General features: G+C 31.5%; 1 protein-coding gene across 3 annotated transcripts in view; it reads left to right on the top strand.

Moving 5' to 3' along the window:
- The window catches only part of LRP1B (LDL receptor related protein 1B), a 1,805,568-nt gene extending 1,788,253 nt beyond the window's left edge, over positions 1–17,315 (top strand). For 2 of the 3 annotated variants that reach the window (XM_074335774.2, XM_074335783.2), the window contains 5 exons: positions 1,935–2,011; positions 9,906–9,996; positions 10,953–11,097; positions 13,940–14,038; positions 15,432–17,315. In XM_074335774.2, coding sequence (XP_074191875.2) covers positions 1,935–2,011; positions 9,906–9,996; positions 10,953–11,097; positions 13,940–14,038; positions 15,432–15,572 — 553 coding nt within the window. In that variant the 3' untranslated portion in view covers positions 15,573–17,315. The remainder of the gene's footprint in view (positions 1–1,934; positions 2,012–9,905; positions 9,997–10,952; positions 11,098–13,939; positions 14,039–15,431) is intronic. The other variant, XM_074335779.2, reaches the window with a different exon arrangement.
- The last annotated feature ends 5,075 nt before the right edge of the window (positions 17,316–22,390 follow it).

The raw sequence follows: 22,390 nt of genomic DNA, 5'->3' as shown, positions 1-22,390 counted from the left end.
AGAGCAAATTTTGGTATTTTAGTCAATATAATTCCACAAAATAGCCTTGTGCAGATCAGCTATATAATAAAATTATTAGAGTAACCCGTATTATCTTTTTGTTCATTGGAGCATATAAAACATTCTCAGTGGTCAATTAGGAAGAATTGACAAATGTGAAGCTACTAAAAAAAGAATTTTGTAATGATCAGAATTCACTCTAGCAACACATTTGCAAAGTCTTGCTAAACATTTTATTTTGAAGTATCTGTGGACTGTGTCAAGAATTAGAAAGTGAAGAATTGGAACAATTTTCTAGATCATTCATCTGCAAAACTACAACTGGGGAAAAAAAAGAAATTATTTTTAAAAGATCAATGATTTTATTGATTATTTACTTTACTATAATTATTTGAAAAATGTGCTCATTCCATTACCTCATTTCAGTAATATGGACAGTCAGAGGCTTGGCCTTGAAATTAATTTATCTACTTTAATGATTTGCTTGTGGTATGGTATATAATAAATGTGATGTATAGAAAATATGTCTGTAAGAGTTTTATAAATAATCTGAACAAAATGTTAGGATAATATATGTGATGACCTAATCATAATATAATAATATTAATTTTCATTTAAATCATGCTGCATACTCATAGATTTACAATATCATTTTCAATCAAATAACTGTATTTTTTTCAATAGTATCGATATTGTCAATCATGCTGGTTAATATATTCTTTTTATTCATGATTTGAGTTTGTCAGCAATGATGACTTTATGAGATTTTGCCCATGTTTTAGAGCAGCCAATAAATACTGTCTTCATGAATATCCCAAATAATTTGCATGACATCATAGAAGCCTAGTTCTGAAAACAGATTCAGTCATCTGAATCAGCTATGACAGAATTGGCAGAGACCTTGAAATTGCAGTTATTTAGTTTGGCCATCATGCCCAGAAAGATATACTTGGAATGGTTCTGGAATCTGTTCTTTTACTGTGTACAACTATTGTTGATGTGGTGGTATTTGACAGTCATTTTAAATAAGAACTGAAGCCAATTAAATAGTTGCTCTGTGAATTTTCTCTGACAGATACACAGAGGCATCTAGTGTTAGCCCATAGACGTTGTTCAAACATAGCTAAAACCATCCCAGCATTTATTGGCTGCAACTAGCTAATTATATGATTGTGATTTATGTTTAAATAATAGATTTTAATCAGAGCTATTATTTGAAACCTGTGCTAGATTTCTCATCATAGTGTTATGGTGCCTATATGGGGAAGATAGCTCTTTCCAATAAAAATTTGGGCACATTCTCTTGATTCCATGATAATACAATTAGTATTTTAACTAGGAAAACACTATATCTTCCTATCCCTATTAGGATAATAAGCATTCTGCAGCTTGAACTATGAGACACATGACCATTTACTTATTGGTAGTTTGTTCCACTTTGGACTTAAAACAACCAGATAAAAAGTTTTTTGTTGTTGTTTTGCTCTTAAATCACAACTTAATAAAGGAAGAAACTTAATAAAGGAAGATTTGCTTAAAAGGCAAACTTAATTTTTATAGTGGCTACCTGTAATTTTTAGGACTTCTCAAATTACCCATTCTTAATTAAGATTTCCATTTTTTTCTTAAAAATATGGCAATTTTGAGTTTAGCATAGAGTAAACTAAATTTTAAGAAATATTTAAATAAGTGAAATCCAATTGAAGTTACCTTCAGCATACTGACAATATATAGGGAAGTAGCAGAAATCTCTACCTAACATCCATTAATCCGTGATGGCTGGCTCCTTCATTTCATTTGGTTGAAGTTATTGCATTAGTAGACTTGTAGGTTATTATTCACTAATGTGTTTCTGTATGTATCTCTGTATGCATTTATGTATTTATTTATTTATTTATTTATTTATTTATTTATTTATTTATTTATATTTCTAGATGTTCCACCAACTGGTCAGGTACACAATGTGAGAGGCCAGCCCCAAAGAGCAGCAAGTCTGATCACATCAGCACAAGTAAGTTTCTCAGATTACCATCTTGGGTGATCTACATAGTATATAAAAAAAATTGTGATTGTTGAGGGAATGGACTCTGAGTAAATCTCTTTCATGGAATTTTGCAAGAGATCTACTGCCATCCTGGTATGTTTTGAAAGATGAAGCACTGAGCTCTCAGCTGGTGACAGGATGCAGATTTATGTTTTCTTTCAGGCAGTGAGAGTTCATCTCACACTTTGGCAGTTTTCTTCATGCACATCTGCAAACCGAGCATAAGCTATTCTTAAGAAATGTATGTACATCAGCTACAAAGGTGGCAGATATCACAATGAAAGTGAGAACACTCAAGGAAGAAAAAATAATTTCACATTTTAATTAAAGCACAGTGTATTTTCTTAAAATGTATTTCAATGTGTTGTAGAAAAACAGACTTGGTTAGTCTTAAAGTGATGTATATTAATAAGCAAGTCTTCATAAATATCATAGTTGATTTATTGCCTCTTTGTCTTTAAAGTATGGTTTTGAAGTATATTAAAATATAGCTTAACATTTTGCAACCATTTTATGTGTGGCTCTAGTTTTAAGACAGGTGTCTGATATAAAAGTCTATCTACATCAACATTATGTGTCTGTTTTCCAACAACTTGAAATGATTTATGAAGATTTTGAAAATAGAAATCTGAAATAAAGTTTCTCAGTTCACAGATATTGTTATTAATTTGGCCATCAGTGGAAAACTTTTGAAAGATTTGTAATATCAACCAAGTAGATAAATATACTCTTGAAGAGGAAAAATAACCTCTCTGACTAACGAATGCTTACTTTAGCAATTTTATTCTAGTCCTTCACTGCTGATGGGAAAGCTCTCATGAAACAAAACAAAACAAAACAAACAAACAAAACTATACTATAGAGTTTATGAAAAAGGAAAGACACAGTCAAAGCCAAAACTATACAAATTTTGGTATCCTAGCTACAGGCTTCCAGTGTTTGCTGGTCTACTTGTTTGTTGCTCCTGCCCCAAAATAGTGTTTATATCGTTCCTTCATTCTCAAGCAACATTGTCAAACTCACAGCATTTAGAAATTAATTTGGGCTAATAAACATGAGCATCTTTGAAAAATGGCAAATAGGTCTAGAATAAATAGCCTAGACAAGAATATTTGAATTTGGACAGATGAGGTGAATCATCTTCGGTCATGGAGCACCTTCACTTTACCCTAGAATGTGTGTTGTCCTTCGAAAAGGGACAAGAGAATACTTTAAGAAAGCTATGGGCATGTAGTTGTAGAAATAGGGACCTAAGATTTGGTAAATTTGTTTATAAAAAATAGTAGAGGTGGCAAAATATACCTTGCCCAATTTGCTATTACAAAAGAAGAGGAAAAGAAAAACAAACAAACAAACAAAAAAATCCTCCTTTCTTCCCAGGATCTAGGGTTCAAACTAATATTACTAATAATAAATCTGGAGCATACTAATTTGCATGTGACTTTGTGATCTAGTTGCAAAACACCCATTCTTAAGATAATTTTTTAATGAAAAATGCATTTTAAGTTACCAACCTGTAGAACACACTGAATTTATAAGTTGAAAATTGTAAAGCCAAGGTACTTGAGCATTTCTTTTGTGGTAATCTCTCAATTGTCTAAGATAAATGATATGCATAGCCTTTCAGAGAGTCAAAAACAATTTTAAATATTGATAAAACTTTATGAAAAGCAAGAAGGAAACAATATAATGTCAACTGAATTTTCAATTTTTGAATGATGGGAAAGTTTGGCATTTAGAAAATGGTATAGAAAAAGGGTGTGCCAGATTGGAGGCTGACATCTCCAACTATTTTCATTGGCAACCAGCTCTCTTATGAGGAAATGCCTCTAATTACATGCAAAAGTTCTAAACAGGGAGCATCAGGTGGGAGGAGGAGTTGCAAGTAGTTGTAACCTTTTTTCCAAAGATTCTGATGATTGTCCTTCCTTCCTGAATAAATCATTAAATTTAATGGAAGTATCAAGGCACATTGAAAGGATTATTAGACATATAAATGTCACATTATCTCAGATTTGAGCAAAGTTGACCAAATAGTGACTCCATTAGAAGGTACTTATTATCAGACATTTATGCTTGGAGAAACTTCCTTCAATAACTCTGAAAAGAAAAAAGATAGTTAAACTGATTCTTCTTAAGGTAGGAAGACCATTTTTGTTCTCTCGTGAAGTCCAGTGGTTTTAAGTGGTTATTAAATGCCCCGTGAAGTTGGGCAGAAGTCATTTGCCCAATAAGAAAGATTCTTACTTTAGGAATGTGTTTTCAGATCTGCATTTCTGTTTACAGTGAAGCATTCCATAATCATTGGACCTTGGAATAATCAAGAATATACTGCTTTTGTCAGCCTAACTACTGTCAACTGGCACAGAGATTTACCTTTCTAATTGATGCACAGCTTTCTTAATCATCACTAAGTAATCATACCAATGTTTTCTGGCCCTTTCTGTTTAAATTATCTATAAGTCAGCCTGTGGAATTAAGCAAATCTATTATCCTATGACTGCCTGCAGGGATAGTTTTCACTTGGAAAAGCTAGTCTGACTTTTCTGAAATTATTTTGAAGAGTTTTAAACAAAGGATTATAAAGTACTCATTATATACTCCTATTTTAAATTTTTATAACTTTTAAAGAGAGTGGACACTCAATGTTTGAATTATGCTGTTCATATATTCTAAAATTGAGGAGGATAAAAATCTCAACATTTGTGGTACAGTAATATAGAGATGCTGTATTTTACTGTAGTGAAAACAGATATGATATCTATTAGGGGGTTATTTGTGTCCCTTCTCTTTTCCTACTTTGTCCTTATCTCTTTTATACAATCATGTTTTAAAGCAGAAAGGAAAAGTAATTATATGATACCAAGAAATCATAATTTTGCAAATATGAAAAGATAACTGAAAAATGCAACAATATAATGTCTGTCCTAAATATTCCACAACGAGCATTTATCAAGCCTCTACTGAGTGCCAAGTACTACCCATTTTCCCAGAGATAAGTCAGTGAGTAAGACAGTGCCTCTTTTCATGAAGCTGAGGTTCTAAAAATGTAGATAGCCATTAAACAAGTTAGTAAATATGCAACTTATAAAATAATTGTGAGTTTTGATTGACTCTGTGAAGGAAGACAAAAAGAGGCAAATACAGAGAATGGCAGGGGAGAACTGAGGTCAGGAGTTATTTCTCTGAGGTAGTGATAGTTAAGCTGAGACTTGAATGATTAAAAAGAAGTGGAGAGGATCAGAGTGCTTCAAACAAATGGAACCGCAGGTTTAAAAACCATGGAATGGTAAATAGATTCATTCAAGGGAATGAAAGAAGGCCAGTGTGCTGGCACCAAGGGGACAAAAGGCAGAGCGGTACAAAGTGAGGATGAATATACAGGACCAAGAGCATAGATAGCCTCTTGACAGTCAGGGGAAGCTGGATCACTTTTACTAAGTTTGGAACACGATATTTTCTTCATGTAAACACAAACTTAAGAGAATATATAGCAATATGTCAAAAGAGATCAGTTGTAATGATATAACTTATACTTTTCTACTATAAATTCAGCAGATAAACAAAAGGTTCTCTTTCTTTAACCTCCATGATGTTAACCTCTTCTGGTTTCCTTATTACCCCTCTTGAAGCAACAATGTCTTCTTGGTGAGGTGCTTTTCCCCCCTCCCTCCTGTTTATGTCACGCTCAGATTACCACTACATATGCCCTTTCTTGGCAATCAGTAATTCCTCAGTTATCAACTCTATGTTAATTACCCCAAATAACTGTTCTCAATCCTGGCTTCTTTCCTGAGTATGAGACAAATATCTCACTGAACAATTGCCACATGTATATGTATATGTATATCTGTATCTATTTCTAGATCTGTATCTATGTCTATATCTATATTCCACTGGAATCTGAGGTTCAACATATCCCATAATGATCCCATCACCTTTTCCCACTCAACCAGCCAATTTCATGCACCTTATTTTGCCTTCCTGTGTGTACAGATGACTGAAAATTCTGCCTGGTTACCCAAACAACACTTAAGTGTCACTCTCAATGCTCCTTCTCTCTCAAGTCAAGTCAAACAATATATCCAGTAGATATTACTTCCTAAATTTTCTTCAACCTCACCATTTTTTCTAAAATAGTGCAAATGCCCAGCTCATTTACATGACTTACACAGCCCCCAGGACATCACCTTGACTGTCTTCTATAGCCACAACACCTTCCACCACTCTCCATTCCGCACTTCTGCCAGGCTGTTATTCCTTAATCACTCCTCCTCCAACTCTTCACATTTCTCGTCCTAGAATAATTAAATATCTCCTCCTCCTATTTGACCTGAATTCTCTTTCATGGGACTAAAAAGGACTCATCCCGCCAGTCTCAAAGACATCTAGTCCTCCGATATCCCAGATCTAGTTGGAGTCTTCTCCTTTATATTTCCAGAGCAATGTATACTTCCCCAAGGCTAGGGCTTATCACACCAGGTTAAATAAAACCATTTCTTTGTCATTTTCTATTATATACCAAACAACACAACAGGAGGGACATTGGTATCCCCAGTGCTAAGGAGAGTGCGTGTTGAATGTCTGAGACATAGCAACACTTAAAATATATTTGCAAATAAGAATTGAATGAGCAGTTTGTATGATATCCTAGGAACTGTGCTTTCTGCAAAACAGGGAGATAAACAGTTTATGCCCTCAAATGACAAATAAACTGAGCTTTACAATGAATTGTGAAAAAGTGCAGAACAGTGGTATGCACAGAATCCTATGGCAATATATATTTTTACTTAATAAGCATATATGTAGCACTTTCTATGAATTAAGGTAATCCTATTTACATTACTATGAGGTAGATATGAATGATGACATTCGTTTTATAGATGTCTAAACTGAAACAAAGGTAAATAATTTGGCCAAGTATATGTTGCTAGTAATTTGAGGTTCAAACAGAGGTAGCCTAGCTCCAGAGTTTATTATCTCAACTGTTACGTTTATTATCTCAACTCTTTCATGGAAGGGGTCTCTAGAACACAACAACTTCATAATACAGTTCTTTTTTCTAATGAAAAATATGTTGTATAATGAGGATTCAGAACAATGTTGCAAAGAAAGACTTGCTCTATTTTATATGAGAAGGTAGTTATGATATCCTCTCAAGCCTTAATAAGTATAGAATGTACTTTTTAAAATCATTTAAAAATAATCCACCAAATAATGTACTGCTAAAAAAATTACCTGCAATATAACCATCATATGTTGCAATATTATATTTACTGCTATATATTCTACTTAGAAAATATACTATTTTGATAAATACCTGTCTTATAATTCTAAAAATATATGTGGTTGCCAATTATTTCCATTGCTATAAACTATTTTACAAATTTTCTATAACTTGCCAAACTGGTACGCTGCATTATTTATTGGCAATCTTAAGCATTATTGTAGTTACCTTGATTTATTATATAAACATATTAGAAATCTAGGCTCTTAAACAAAGTACTGTAATGTAAAGGATTGGAACTGCCATCTGTGATGGAAGAAAGAAGAAAAAGGAAGTTCTTTGTTCTTAGCGTGTGTAATTGACAGCACTTCTAACTTATAGAAGTTAAAAACACTCCGTAGAACAAATAAAAGACACTACTTGTATTAAAGAAATAAAAGACATTATGTAGAACAAATAAAATCTAATTTTCTAAGTAATATACAGTGGCATTGAGAGGAGCGTAACTTTATATACCTTAAAACCAATATCGGTAAGTATTTTATACCTACCAATTTATCACAAATTTTAGCAGGAAAAAATGATAAATAATAAAGTAAGGATATTTATAAAGTCTTGCTCAATCAGGTGAAGTCATACTTTATGAAGAAACAAGCTGTTAACTGGTATTTAAAATTTGTGAACAAATGTTCATTAGTAACCAATGTGCCAGAGTCTGTACTGTCATTAATTACTAATGAATTACACATTCATATAAAGTTCACTTTCTCAAAACCAAGTTTACATATAATATCAAACTCACTAAGTTGTATAGTCCTGGTATGGTAGCAATAGGAAAAATTAAAATGAGGTGTTTTTTTTATTTTAGAAACTGACTAAAGAAAGCAAGCCATATTTTATTTTGCATGGAAGAGACATTTATTTGGTTATTTTAAACAAGTTATTTTGAGGTTTCATAGTGACAGATTATCTTATACATGACATTTTCTTAATAAAAACTTTTTGGTATTTTGGTAAGTAATCTCAACTATGGGATATCTGACACAGATAATTTCTGGCTAGAGCTATTAAAACTGAAATTTATTTATATTTTAAAGAACCTAAGCCACTGCTTATTGTGCTTAATATTACCATTCATTTCTATCACATGTGTGTTTTTATATGCACAAGTATTTGCAGAGGAAAATTAAAACATTTAATAATTCTTCATTCAAGATCCTCACATTAAATTTCAACTTGTTTTTTGGTTGCTTTGTTTCTTAGTGTAACTGGTGCTTAAGCTGACTTGACTGAATCAACCAGATGCTTATTTCAAATAAAGGAAGCCTTTGTCTCATGGGCATTAGATATTTGTCTGTTGGAAAAATTAACATTAGGTACTTGATAGAGCTACGTAATCCTCTCCTGTTATCAGGCAACACTTGCATTCAGTTTTTTTTTTTTCCTGTATAAGTCACATATAACCCTAGGTGTCTCCTCCTGTGGATCACATTTTCAGCAAGTATTGTCTGCTTTTGTGGCAGAAAAAATTGATTGTTCTTATTGCCAACCTAGAAATGGAGGACACAGATTCTCCTCGGTTTTGTTTCTCCCCTATGTTCAGACGCGTGAAAACTAATACTCAGTTTCTCTGACCACTTTTGAAGATCTATTCCATAGATATTTTACTGCATTTTGAAGATACCTGATACAGCCTAACTAAAATTATTCTTATAAGTACATTTTTTAAAAGGGAAAAAAAGTGGTCTTTTTAAACATAAGCCAAACCCCTTAGATATGTTTTGCTGAAACTATTTTGGAACTGGAACTTGAAAAAGAAAATTCCCTTTGCTGCCCACACCAATTTTGTTGAATTAAGCTAACAGCCCTATGTAGCAGGTCTTCTCCGTGCTTCATCGGTGAAGAGCATGAGCCTCAATTTTTTTTTTTTAACGTGTTTTGTTTTTTATTGTTTGAAAAATTCCTTTGTTTAATATCATTTGGAAAAATACTTTTACATACTATTTAATATTTTAATGAATAATAAATAATATTCAATAAATAATGTTTAAAGTGGCATGACTCAAATTTTAAATAAACCATCCAAGGTCTCTCTTCAAGTAAGCTGTGAAACATATTTAGGCCTATGTCCATACAATTTTAACACTGATGTACCTTTTGTTTTGCAAGACTGCCATCTAACTTGCCACATGTACTTCTGGCTAGAGAGTATTTTATAGCTAAAGGAACAAAACTGAGGGTAGGAATGTGGCCAGTGAAATTTTGTACATATGTGTTCAGTCATGGTTGATTTATAAGGAGTTACGAGCATATACTTACATCGTTGCAAGTAAATGTGTGGTGAGATTCAGACTCAGATTGGCAAAGAACTCAGTATTTCTAACCTCAAAATATATAAATATATAACTATAACATATACATGAAAGATAGCTAAAGAAACTTTTCCAACCCATTAAGAATTTAATAGGAGAGTGAAGTTTCTGTCATGTACTTATGAACGAGGAATACCGACATGTGGCCTAAGCTTTACTTTTATTATATCAATGGTCAAATGATTTGGTGTACTAAAGTGTTTGGTTATATCAACCTTTACTGCATTTTATTTATGCATTCATCTATTCATTTCTTTTTCAGGAAGCATTGCCATCATTGTTCCTCTAGTCCTCTTGGTGACTTTGATAACCACCTTAGTAATTGGTTTGGTGCTTTGTAAAAGAAAAAGAAGGTAAGAGGCAATGTTCTAGACTAACTGTTAGTAAATAAATTACACAAATAGTTACAGAAACATAGTGATTTTAAAAATGTTTTAAAACTTAAGTTATTTTATCTAAAATCCTATGTTTCTCAAACCAGTTTATCCCTCTATTTTGAGTGATTATAATTTAGACAACCCTTTCCCTGTGTCATGGTGATGAAATGGCTCCATTTATATATTCTAAAAAACTAACAAGGGAACAAATTAATTAAATTTTAGTAGAATGTTACATTTGTGATATTGTTTCCTTGAAACTGCAAGAGTCTCTGAAAAGGATCTTATAATATTAATGTGTAAGATTAGTAATGCCAACACAATCATACCGAATATGTATTACATATTAGAAATTGTGCATTTCATTCACAAGTTGTACATTTGTTTACGTTATATATTACTAGTAGTGTCATTATTTCAACTTATATGAATATGAAGTTTTAAAGATCCAGAAGGAGTGGGTTGTCTGTGGGGTTATTATCCAGAACCAAAGGTCTGTGAGTCAGTTTTTGAATTATGTAAAAAAGGATTTTAACTATGTGACTTGGGTCTTGGAAAAAATCTATTTCAAAGTTTCCTTATCACTATTTTTTAGGGATTGTTTTCAGAAAGAGAGGAGAAAAGTAGAATTTATAAAGATAATTGATTAGTGAATATTCAGTTTCAACTAATGTGGTGTTAGGTATTTAGGGGGAATATGTTCCAAGTGAGGTTTTATTGTTAAATATAAATAATTTGGAAAATTCACATCACAGTAAGACATTTTTGTTCTTCTGTGACTCGATAAATGTCATTTGTTTTAAATGAATTTTATTTATGAAATTACCATTAGTTATTTTAAAACAAGTCAATAAATCTACAAATATACTTTCATACACCATGATTGTGTTATTTAAATAATTTGCACTTATATTACTATTTACATATTCTAGGACAAAAACTATTCGAAGACAACCTATTATCAATGGAGGAATAAATGTAGAAATTGGCAATCCATCTTACAACATGTATGAGGTGGATCATGACCACAACGATGGAGGTCTTTTAGATCCTGGTTTTATGATAGACCCAACAAAGGTAATAAATATGTTTTACTATGATGGAAAGTGAGCACCGACATTCTTGAGTCACATTTCTGCAATATGGTTCTGAATTTCATCAGCATTTTTTTTATTTGAAATTATAGTAAAGAACTTTAGGATGCATTGAAAGTTACAGTCTCTTCTGAAAAAGTAGAATTATGGACTGCATTCACCTGAAGTATGAAGTTAATATAACATGTTTTGGAAAACACATGTTTATTTATTCACTTAATTTGTCAGCATGTATAGATTACTTAAAATAATATCTTACTCAAACGTGTCGAGACGCCAGCACATCTAAATATACAGCCTAGTGTACAACTACTGTCTGAAAATTTTTTTTTTTAACAATAAAAAGAGCACCATACTTCATTGTCAAGATAAGTAATTTGTTTCTAAACTGTTTCATTGAAGAGTTGACTGAATCGTGTTCATGGCTTTGTTTGTAATTAACTCACTTTTGAAAAATATTTTTCTATGTGCTATAATATCCTTCATATTAATTTAAGATATGTCACTCATACATATAAAGTCTTGTTTTTTTTATTAATTCTTAGTATTGGATGCTCAGATTGACACCTCTTAAGAGAGATATATAAATGATACAATTATCTAGATAAACTTGCAAAGATTCACTTCACTATACTATCTAAATATTGTGCATGATAATTATAGAATATTTTGCTATGAATTAAGAGCATCAATGTGCTTTGATGGAATGAGTTTTCTTAGCTTATTCATTAATTTGTTGAATATTTATTTATTTTCTGATATATCAAAGGTACTTTGTCCAAAATACATCTTTGAAAGTAATCATAGTGACTAATCTACATTCAAATGATTTTGCACTCATAGTAACAGCTGTTCCCAAAGAAGTTGAATTGGGTTCCATACATTTAATCTAGTTATGAATTCATAGTCAGATTGTCTAAGCCTGAAATTGATGGTCCGGTATTCATTTCTATGACAAGAAATCAATCATTATTGCATCAATAAATTTTATCAGGGGATGTTATAGTGATTATTTTTCCTAATTAGAAATAATTTTATACTTACTATTCACTATTAATTCAGTTACTAACCCCTACACTTGAAATTGTTCATGAAATAAATCTTTGTAATCTAAGCTTTGCTGTTTTCTACTTGTAACTGAAAGACTATGTATACTTGCATATTGTTATTTGATAATTTATCTATGCAGGAGAAAGACAGCTTAAATAATGGACTTCTTATATTCTTTGAATTTTTCTTAGGAATAAAAATACAGTGTCTGTAAGTATAATATGAACTGAACAGGACATGCCAAAGCACGCTTTTCATAAAGAAGAGAGTTCTCCTTTTCCCCATCATTTTAATTTCTAGTGATGGAATTAAGCCAATTTTGGACACTTAAAGAGAATAGCTTTTTATTACTTCATTTGAAAAAAAATGCCACATTTATTCTAGGAAGATAAATCTGTGCTTCAGTGCCCCTCAGTATATTTTTAATGTACTTAGCACATAACACTCAATAAATGTTTATTTACCAATCTGCTGACTGATTGACCAAAAGTACATTAAATGTGCTTTAGATGGCTGATTCTAGCTGGCTCCTGATGTTTGAAATGTAAACATGAATCGTTGCCTAAGAAGTCAGTGCAGAAAACACAGCTATTCCTAATCGGTATAAACAATTTTAAAAAGCAGAGGGTCACGCTGAAACTTAAGATTGAAATGTTTTTCATAAAGTGTTCATTGTGTTACAATGGTTTGGTATAGTCATGACATGACCAAATATATAGTAATCGCATTATGTGTAATGAAGATTTTTGTAAAGCAGTCATTTTTATTGTTTTCAAAATAGATAAATTTTCTATTTTAATGGTACCTTACAATCAAAAGAAATAAAATAGTTCATGAGGTTAATTTAAAAAGATTTGTCTAAGGCGACAATCACAGAACACTGAAGAGTTCAAAAGAGGGAATTAGTATTATCTCCAAATTCACCTTAGTTCTTACTTAGATTGTTTTTAATATCTTCTAAATGAGACCTCTGTGGGGGGCAAAAATAAAGAGCCATTACTGACCAAATGTGATGTTTAAAATCGTTTCCCAAGAGCCTTGCCTTTGTCCCAAACTTTGTGATCATTCATTGTTGGGTTGACAGTTAAGATTTTTAAAATATATATATATAGTCATTAATATTTTATATTCTTCAAGTTTTCATCTAGGTTTTTGTTTGTTTGTTTGTTTGTTTTGATTTTTCCCTTTAGGCCACCAATAAACACTCTATTATGAATTTATGAATATGAGTATATTTGATTGGCTGATTGTGCCCTTAGACCCAAGAAAGTTTAAAACCAACATAGTTGTGTGGAGACTTAGTGAGCCAATTGAATTGCTAATTAATCTGTTTTAAACAAGAGAGTCAGATGTTCAAAAATACAGATGTTTTTATGATATATCAAATTTAGAATGATTTTTCCCTAAAAGTATAAAGTGAGTAATGAATCTTTAATTAGAAACAGTCAGATAGTTGAGTGTCCAGAAGGGGCTACTATCAGAAATGTTCAAAGTGACAGAACCTTAAGTGGGAGAGGCCGGTGTATTTTTCACAGCGCTGTTAGCAAAGATATGATTTCATTAGGAGGATGAAGTTAACCTGGATATGATATGTCTACCTGTGAAGCACAGATTAAATGTCAGTAGTTCTTAAGTTATTACAGCTCCCGTGAACACACTGTTCATGCACCAGGGCTAAAGAGTAATGCTATTTTTATGACTTACCACGAGATTAGGTTAATGAAAAGAGTTCCGTGATATTAGATCAGCAACTAAAATTCTCTGTTTATGTACAGGCCAGGTATATAGGGGGCGGGTCCAGTGCTTTCAAGCTTCCACATACAGCGCCGCCCATCTACCTAAACTCTGATTTGAAAGGACCACTAACTGCTGGGGTGAGAGAAGAAAATTCATTATTTCATATCCATTCCATCACAGAACCCCTCACAATCAAAGCTGATTACTAGATTTTTATAACAATTGAGTTTTTAATTAACAAAAGATTTGAAAACAGCATTAAAATTGGTGGCTTATGTTACGTGTCCTGCCTATGCAAGATTACATATAAGACATGTTATCATTTTAGGCAGGTTACTAAGTAGAAGTATTTCTTCTGCTGAATTTGAAAATGGTATAGCGCTTTAACAATAAACATGAGTATTTGCTATTCATAGAAAATAAATCTCTAGCCAGAAATTTCAACTGAATAATTTAAACTTAAATTTGTTTGCTTTTACTTATTTCCTACAGAATACTTTTTTAATATATGCAAATTTGATGTCCAGTTAAATAAAAATATACTACAAAATGAAGCATCATATTGAGATATTAGAAATGGTCTAATAAAACCATTATTAATTTTTGTTTTTAATTAAGTAATTAGTTTCTACCTAAAGTTGCCTGGTTCATGTTAGACAAGGAATAAAATAAGGGTATAAGTCTCCCATCACCTGTTTTTCATTCTCATTTTTTTTATCACGTTTGTCTCATTTGCATGGCTCAGAGATTATAATGTTTCTTTGTTGTAACTAAAATGTAATGTGCTGCTTTAGGAGAGAGAAAACTAAACAAACACTAGGCAATCATTTATTGGGTTAAGTTGCAATTAGTAAAATAATGAACATTTATATTTTTCAACTGAAAGAGGTCATTTCTTCATGGTTCGATTCTACTTCAAAATGCTCTAAATGTCTATGCCAGTTATGGTGCCTGTGGACACCACAGTTTTGTGGAGGAGTCAAAAAATATTTCCAGTGATAAGTACATATAGGTTGTTTGAAGCAAACGTATTGTTTTTATTTTAAAGTCTACTCCACTGATGTATTTTATTTCTCTTCTTCTTTGTTTTCTTGCTTTTAACGTCATATTGAAAAACTATATGCAGTAAGCAATTAGATGACTTTCTGTAAACACATCTTTCCTGCCACTGTAATAGCAATAGGGAAAACATATGGACTGGAAATAAGATAATTTGGTTTAGGCTTTTAAATAAAGTCTCTAAATATAGTTTTCAAGAAGATGTATTTGGGAGTTTAATATTATGTCAAAGCTCCCGTTAGGTTCACAAGTTATCTGAAAAGCATACAATTATGGTTTTATCTAATACCATGATAAAGTCAATTAAAGTCTGTAAACAGAATTTAAATTGCATTTAAATCATTACTATCTAGTAAATTAAATTTATTGCATATAATTGTTGTTAACATTTAAAGATAGACATGCTAGAAAATAACTAATGTAATCAAAACTGATAATAAAATTGTATTTATTTATTTTTTTCTTCTTTAGCCAACAAATTACTCCAATCCAGTGTATGCAAAATTATATATGGATGGGCAGAACTGCCGAAACTCCTTAGGAAGTGTTGATGAAAGGAAAGAACTGCTTCCAAAGAAAATAGAAATTGGGATCAGAGAGACAGTGGCATAGTCAGCGATACCTTTTATATGCTGTATAAATGTATAAAATATAAGGATTACTTTTGTATGTTCCAACAGTATTATACTTGTTTTGGCATCAGCATTACCTCTTTCTTTATCTTTTTCCTGGTTAATTGTTTTCTGAGTTTTCTGGGTTCTATTTTTTTGCTGATGACTATTGATTGACCATTTGTATGGTATTTTTATGAAAAAGAACTGCACTACAGTACAATTTACAACAATGCTGCTGATATGACACACCTTTGAATTTGTTAAAATTAAAACAACATATTCCTTTGTAGTGTGAATATGAGCAATCTATTTTATATGAACTTTTTTGGTTCTACTTTATCAACAAAAAGAATCTCTGCACTTTTTCATTATATGGTCTGAAAGCTGTAATACAATGTCATTTTACTTTTCCGTTTAAACTGATGGAAGAATGATCGAATGGTCAACTCTCTTCTTTGTGCCCATTAAGATTGATCCAGACTGCTGAAAATATATTGCCCTCACAAGTTCAGTATCAGCTGCTTTGAAATTAGCCTTAGGTTGCCAAGTAATAGATGCAAATTTTGAGGAAAATCTTTAAAAAACATATAAAATTAATAATTTGCATGAACACATATGAGAACATTTTCCAAAATTTAGTGGACTATATGTGATATACTAAACATATGCACCCTGTAAACAATAGTTATATTTAGGTGGTAGCACATAGCAAAAATATAAGCAAATGTGAAAAGACCACGCTTGCTATGGGGTAAGATCTGTTGTTTTCCCTCAGTCCTGAGGTAAATATCCAGCCTAGAATACAAAAGGGCATTGGGTACTCATCTCTTAGGAATTTCTTCCCAGTCATGTGCATTCTGTGGCAGATTAACACAATCCCTTACCACACAGAACACTAAAAAGTAATACGATATAAGCCCACAAATTGATGACAGAATTTCGATTATGTGAATGCAATCTCTTTGCTAGGTCAAAAGGAAGAGGCAAAATAGTCATCATGATAAAGAGTAATTGGTAAATATTCTCAACATACAATATGGCTAATCCATTATTTTGCCCTATCCAAAGTATATTAGGAAAGGACTTCCCAAGTCACAGAAACAATTATATACCCATAATCAAAGGTGGAGAGTATAAATGCTGACCAGTTACTCTGGTACTCTGGTTTCTTTTTTGTTATGGAAAACACATGGACCCCATTCATTTGTTTGTTTTCAATTTTTGATTGAACCAAGTACGATTTAAGTTGTATTAAAAAAAAAAGGATAGCATTTTTATACAAATATCTTTAAAGGCACAAAAGATTTATTCACAAGGTATGGAGGGGCTTTTTGTTCCTCTGATAGACATGACTGACTTTTAGCTGTCATAATGTATTAACCTAACAGATGAAATATGTTTGTGGTTGCTCTTTATCCCTTTGTACAAGCATTAAAAAACTGCTGTTTTATAAAGAGACTTTTTGTTGTACTATGTGCATGCATACTACCTATTTCTAAACTTTGCCATATTGAGGCCTTTATAAACTATTGATTTATGTAATACTAGTGCAATTTTGCTTGAACAATGTTATGCATATCATAAACTTTTTCAGGTTCTTGTTTAAGTACATTTTTTAAATTGAACAGTATTTTTCATTTTGGTTATAATAGTCATTTTGCCTATGTTTCTACAATGAAGTGTTAAATACTTTATAAAAAATTGTTGACTGACTTATTTAAATGAAATTCTACATATTTAAGTTCTTGTGTTGGGTAGTTTTTAAAAAGAAGAAGAGTCCCACCTTTATGAAATTTAATATTTCTAGAAAACTATATAAAACATGACACATCATTTTTATTTTCTTAGTGCACAGTCTCTGGGGTAGGATTGATTTCATTGAATCATTTTTAAAAGTACAATAGAGAAAACATTTTCTCTCTGCTTTAAGCAAAAATATTTCCCTTACATTCTATTTTTTTTTCCTTTTCCCCTGCCTTACATTGCTCATCATAGTCTGCATGTTGCAACAGAAAGAGGTTATATACGCAGTCTATGACAATTGTGTTGAAATAAGCTGAAGCACTTCCTGCCCCTTCCCATTCTCAAAAAAGCGCACTTTGTTGAAAACTCAGATTCCATTAGATGTTGTTTAGACATACTTTGTAAGTGGACTGGTTATTGGTATATCTACTTGGAGTATCAGAATGGAGATGGAAGTGGAGGAGAGTCTGATTTACTGAATCTATCATTGAGTTACCTTATCTCAAGTAGCCTTTTTTTTTCCCCCCAGAGCTTTATGATTGTAACTGAAATTATTATTTGAAAGAAATAGAGCCCATATATTGGATGATCTTGGTACAACTAGCCTTAGTACAAATATCTAGCAAATCATATAAAATATACAACAAACCAATGAATGCATAGGGTCTCACTGGTGGACTGGTTAAAGCCATAGTCAAGAGAGCTCAGGATGTGTTTTCCACTCCCTATGACCTCTCTACATTTTCATGGTCCTTCTTTCCACATTGTGCTCCATCAACTCCTGCTGGTTCGTTCAAGGCCACATCATAGTCCATAGTCTTTCTCTTTACAGTTACTCTGCATTTAATCTTTACAAGACAAGGACATTTTTTTTCAAGTACTCACACTTAATTTACTCTATTTCTATTACTCTAGCTCTATTTCAATTTCAATTTTCATGTAAATGCTAGAAATGCAGGTGTATAATTCTGCTCCATAGTGACAATCCTTTATAAATACCATCATCAAAATACCTCCTAAAATACTCCTTTCAACTTTGATGGACACATTTTCTAAAAATGAGCATTTCCCCTTTTATCCAAAGCAGGGCCTTTCAACCTCTTGACATTTGGGGGCCAGGTAATTTAGGTTATTTTTTGATGTCCTTTATAGGGTAGTATACTTAGCGTGATCCCTGCATTCTGTCTGTTAGTTACTACTACCACCACCCGGGGCTGCAACAGCTAAATCCACCTACAGACATTGCCAAATGTCTTCCGTAGAACAAAATTGCTATTATGAACTGCTGATCTACTGCTTTGTTCTGTCTTCCACAATTAAATGACAATTAGCTGGAAAAGGTGAGTCAAAAGAGACTCCCCCCCCCCAACACCAAAGTCATGGCATTCCCAAGTGTTTATTTTAATTTCTTAATGCTGATGATGCCGAAGTTATAGTTTTAGACATTTGATATTAGTAAAGTGCCTGTGTAAAAACAAAAGTCATTACTAAGGGAAAACGTTTCATTTAGAAATTGGTACAATTTTACATAAATTGGGGCATTTTCATTTATGTAATTGTATTTCATTTGTGGCCATTTTGATGTTATCGATGATCATGTTTTCTTTTTGTGTTTGATTACATGCTTGTTTTGTTGGTTCTTGGGGTTGAGATTTAAGCTGGCATTTCTCTTCTAGGAATGTTACTTTCCATTTTTATAATGACTTAGATGTTAAGAAGTTCAACACTGAATGTATCTTATGGCTATTATAAATGAACTAGTATAGTACGCTAATTACACATAATTTCCAAATCCCTAATGGGATATTGGTATATGTAATGAAAGAAATAGAAAAAAATATATATTACTAGTTTTCCTTTATCCTCTCTAATCTCCATATCTTCATACCAATACTCTAGATGTAAAATCTTACTTCTTTCTAAAAATACTATACTATTTACAGATTCAACTCTTTCATGTAGTTTTACTTAAAATATTAAATTGTTAAAGAATAAGTATCCACAGTGTTGAGAAAAACATAGCTAACCACTTTATGAAAGCAGTTTTCATCACTTTATGCTCCATTCTAGTTATTGTCTCTTTATTTAATGATAACTCTCTCAACATTAGGTGGAATATTTAAATGTAACATAGATTAGAGTCATTATTTAAATAGGAAGCCTTGAGTTGTAACTTGTAAGAAAAAGAAAGGCTCAAGCACATCTTTGTGAAGATGACAACTGGGTAATATAACACACAAAAAATATTTTTTCCCCATGTATTTGAATGTGGGAAAAACAATAACAAAAGAAGAAAAAAAAAAGAAAAAGAAAAAAAACTCTTTTTTTTTCCAATTCTGCTACCAAATCTATTGTCAATGTATCCAGAAAGGTAACACATCCAGAAAAAGATAAAAATAATTTAAAATAAATGTAAGCAGTTTTATTCAGAAAAGCACTTAGTTTTGATGTCATCATATCCAAAGGCCGAGGAATATGTTACTTCATTCCATGCTATGCATGTATCTTGTCTAAAAAAATAGAAATAAATGAAATGAGTTCACTGGTTTAACTTTTCTGTAGTAGATATTATACTTAAGTGGCTGCAATGTATTCTGGAAAAAAAAGATAGTTTCGAGTGAGTCCCATCATTTTTGTATCCAAAGTGATCAAAATTCAAAAGAAAAATTGGTACTAAACATAGACTATTTGGTCAATTCTATGCTTAAAATGTGTTCATTATTTCTGATAGATAGTCTGCTTCTTAGCATTCGGGTTTGTAAGATATCGGTGAATTTTAGCAATGCAATCTTGATACTTTAGTCATCTGTTTACTCCAAGATAATTTTTCAGCTGTACTTTTTCTGCAGTTTTAATACATAAATTATAAGCCTCCTGATGAAACTTATTTTCCGGCTTATTTATGCTGTAGTGGTTTGGCAAGCCAGTAATATGTGTTCGAGCCTTTCACAATATAATATCAATAATGAAAACCATATGCGTCTTATTCAGGTAATATAAACATTATAAGTGAGAAATTATTTTTCACACACAAAATAAACTGTGAAATATAGTTGAAAATAAAATTTAGAAGTTTGAAATATAAGGCTGTTTACGAAGATACCTTAAAAAATATACAGAGTTAAAGTTTAGAGGGACTTGACTGATGAGACACATTTTTCAATGAAAATGTCAAAAGTTATGGAGGAAGAAAATAACTGGATAATGAGATTCCAAACTGGAGTAACATCCATCCCTGCAGTCTACAAGTGTCAATGGTATGTTTGTGGAAATCTATACAAACATACAACAACAACAACAACACACACACACATATTCTCACACATTAGTTTTGGTGACTCATTAATTGTGAATATAGCATTTCTCCTATTTTGCCTGAAATTCAATTATGTTTAACTTCTCTGGCTTATAATATCAGATATCACTACCCTTATCCAAATGGTAATTCATCCCTAGCTTTTATTCCTTAATGTAAAATCATCATATCTCTTCTTATTTGTTTTTCCTTTACAGGACGTGGCATTAAAGGAAGCCAGTATTCCTCTTTCACTATTTTGTCATAACAGATATTGCTTATTTTTATTTAAAAAATATAGTAATTTTAGAACTTAGGAAATAAAGAAGAAAAATTTATCACTAATTAAAAAAATCTAGAGAGAACCAGTTATCATTTTAGAATGTTTTCTTCAATTCTTTTAGAAGCATGCTTAAATGTATTTTTTTCTATTCTGCTTTTAAAATATAGCATTATACATCATAACATTAAAATATTTGGTTTATGTCTTCAATTTTTATTTATTTTCATTCAGGTTCTTGTTTTGTATATGTACACTCTGTATTCTTGATTTTATTTTTATGTTTTGATTTGAAAGTTATTTTATTATTTGTTCCATTGGTAAATACTTTCAACTTTAAAAAATCCTCCAATAATTAAATCCAGAATTTTAAAATGTCCTTTTCCCTCTAAGATGAGGAATTTAACATTTTTGGATCACCTTAATCTAACTCACCCTCATAGCTTTTGTTGATACATTCTGTGGTTTTATTTTGAAAGCATTTTAGCTAAAGTATTATTTTTATATTTTTGTCTTCATCAATTATTTGGATTTTTTTTCAAATTTAATATTTCTCTTTTTAAAACTCATCATTCTTTTTACTGTACAATTTCTCCATTTCTTTTTTTTTTTTTAATTTTGATTGAAGTCTAATTTTATTGGTATATTTCATCAAGTGTACTTATGAAAAGTCTTTATCTGTGTTGGTTTTGCTGTGCTTTTGCATATATTACAAATATTTCTCTAAGACCTTCAAATAAACATATCAGCTCAATTAGGTGTACATTTGTGGGGCTTTTTCATTTTTTTCTAAAACTAGGTTGAATCTGCCTCACTGTCTTCAGGAGTTCAATGTTGTTAAGGATAAGTCTGAGATCAAACTGATGTTTCTTTCTTTGTAACATTTCTCTCCAATTAAAAAAAAAACTATATAGTTAAAATATTATGTCAAATATGCACACATATTTTCATTAATTTTGTCTACCTACTATAGTCTGCTTTCAGCTGAGTTTAGTTTCTTCAAGATGTCTTTATTCTGTCCAAATTGTTTTGAAATACACAAACACGTACAGTGCTTAGCTTAAATTGTTCCTTTTTCTTTACCACATACATTATCTTAATTTTTCTCTTTTATTTTCCTATATTTTTGAAGAGGTTTTTAAACTCCTGCCCTGCATTCCTGATTTACTTTTTCCCCTGAAGATTTACTTGAGGTTTCCTGTACGCATGTGTGAGTGTGTATGTCTATGTGTGCCTATTCCTCAGGTATGAGTCCTTTATCTTATTCAGCTTCCTTTTTAACTTAGATTTTTGGTGTTTGTTTGTATTTAATTATCCTATTTAGTGTTTTTCTCTCATGGTTTTCTGCAGAGGTGTCATAGTATCTGTTTTATGTTTCCTACTCACGACAACAACCAATTTTCCAAAGTTCTCCTTCTGCAACAACTCTGTAGTCTAGAGAATGATATCCTCATGTCTTTGTCTAATGGAATTAAAAAGAAAAAAACAAAAACAAAAA

Source organism: Rhinolophus sinicus, chromosome 17, assembly GCF_057876585.1.
Source record: "Rhinolophus sinicus isolate RSI-liver-muscle chromosome 17, RSI-T2T, whole genome shotgun sequence".
Lineage (NCBI taxonomy): Eukaryota > Metazoa > Chordata > Mammalia > Chiroptera > Rhinolophidae > Rhinolophus > Rhinolophus sinicus.
Note: the sequence above shows the minus strand (reverse complement) of the source record. Positions and strands in the feature narration are given on the sequence as shown.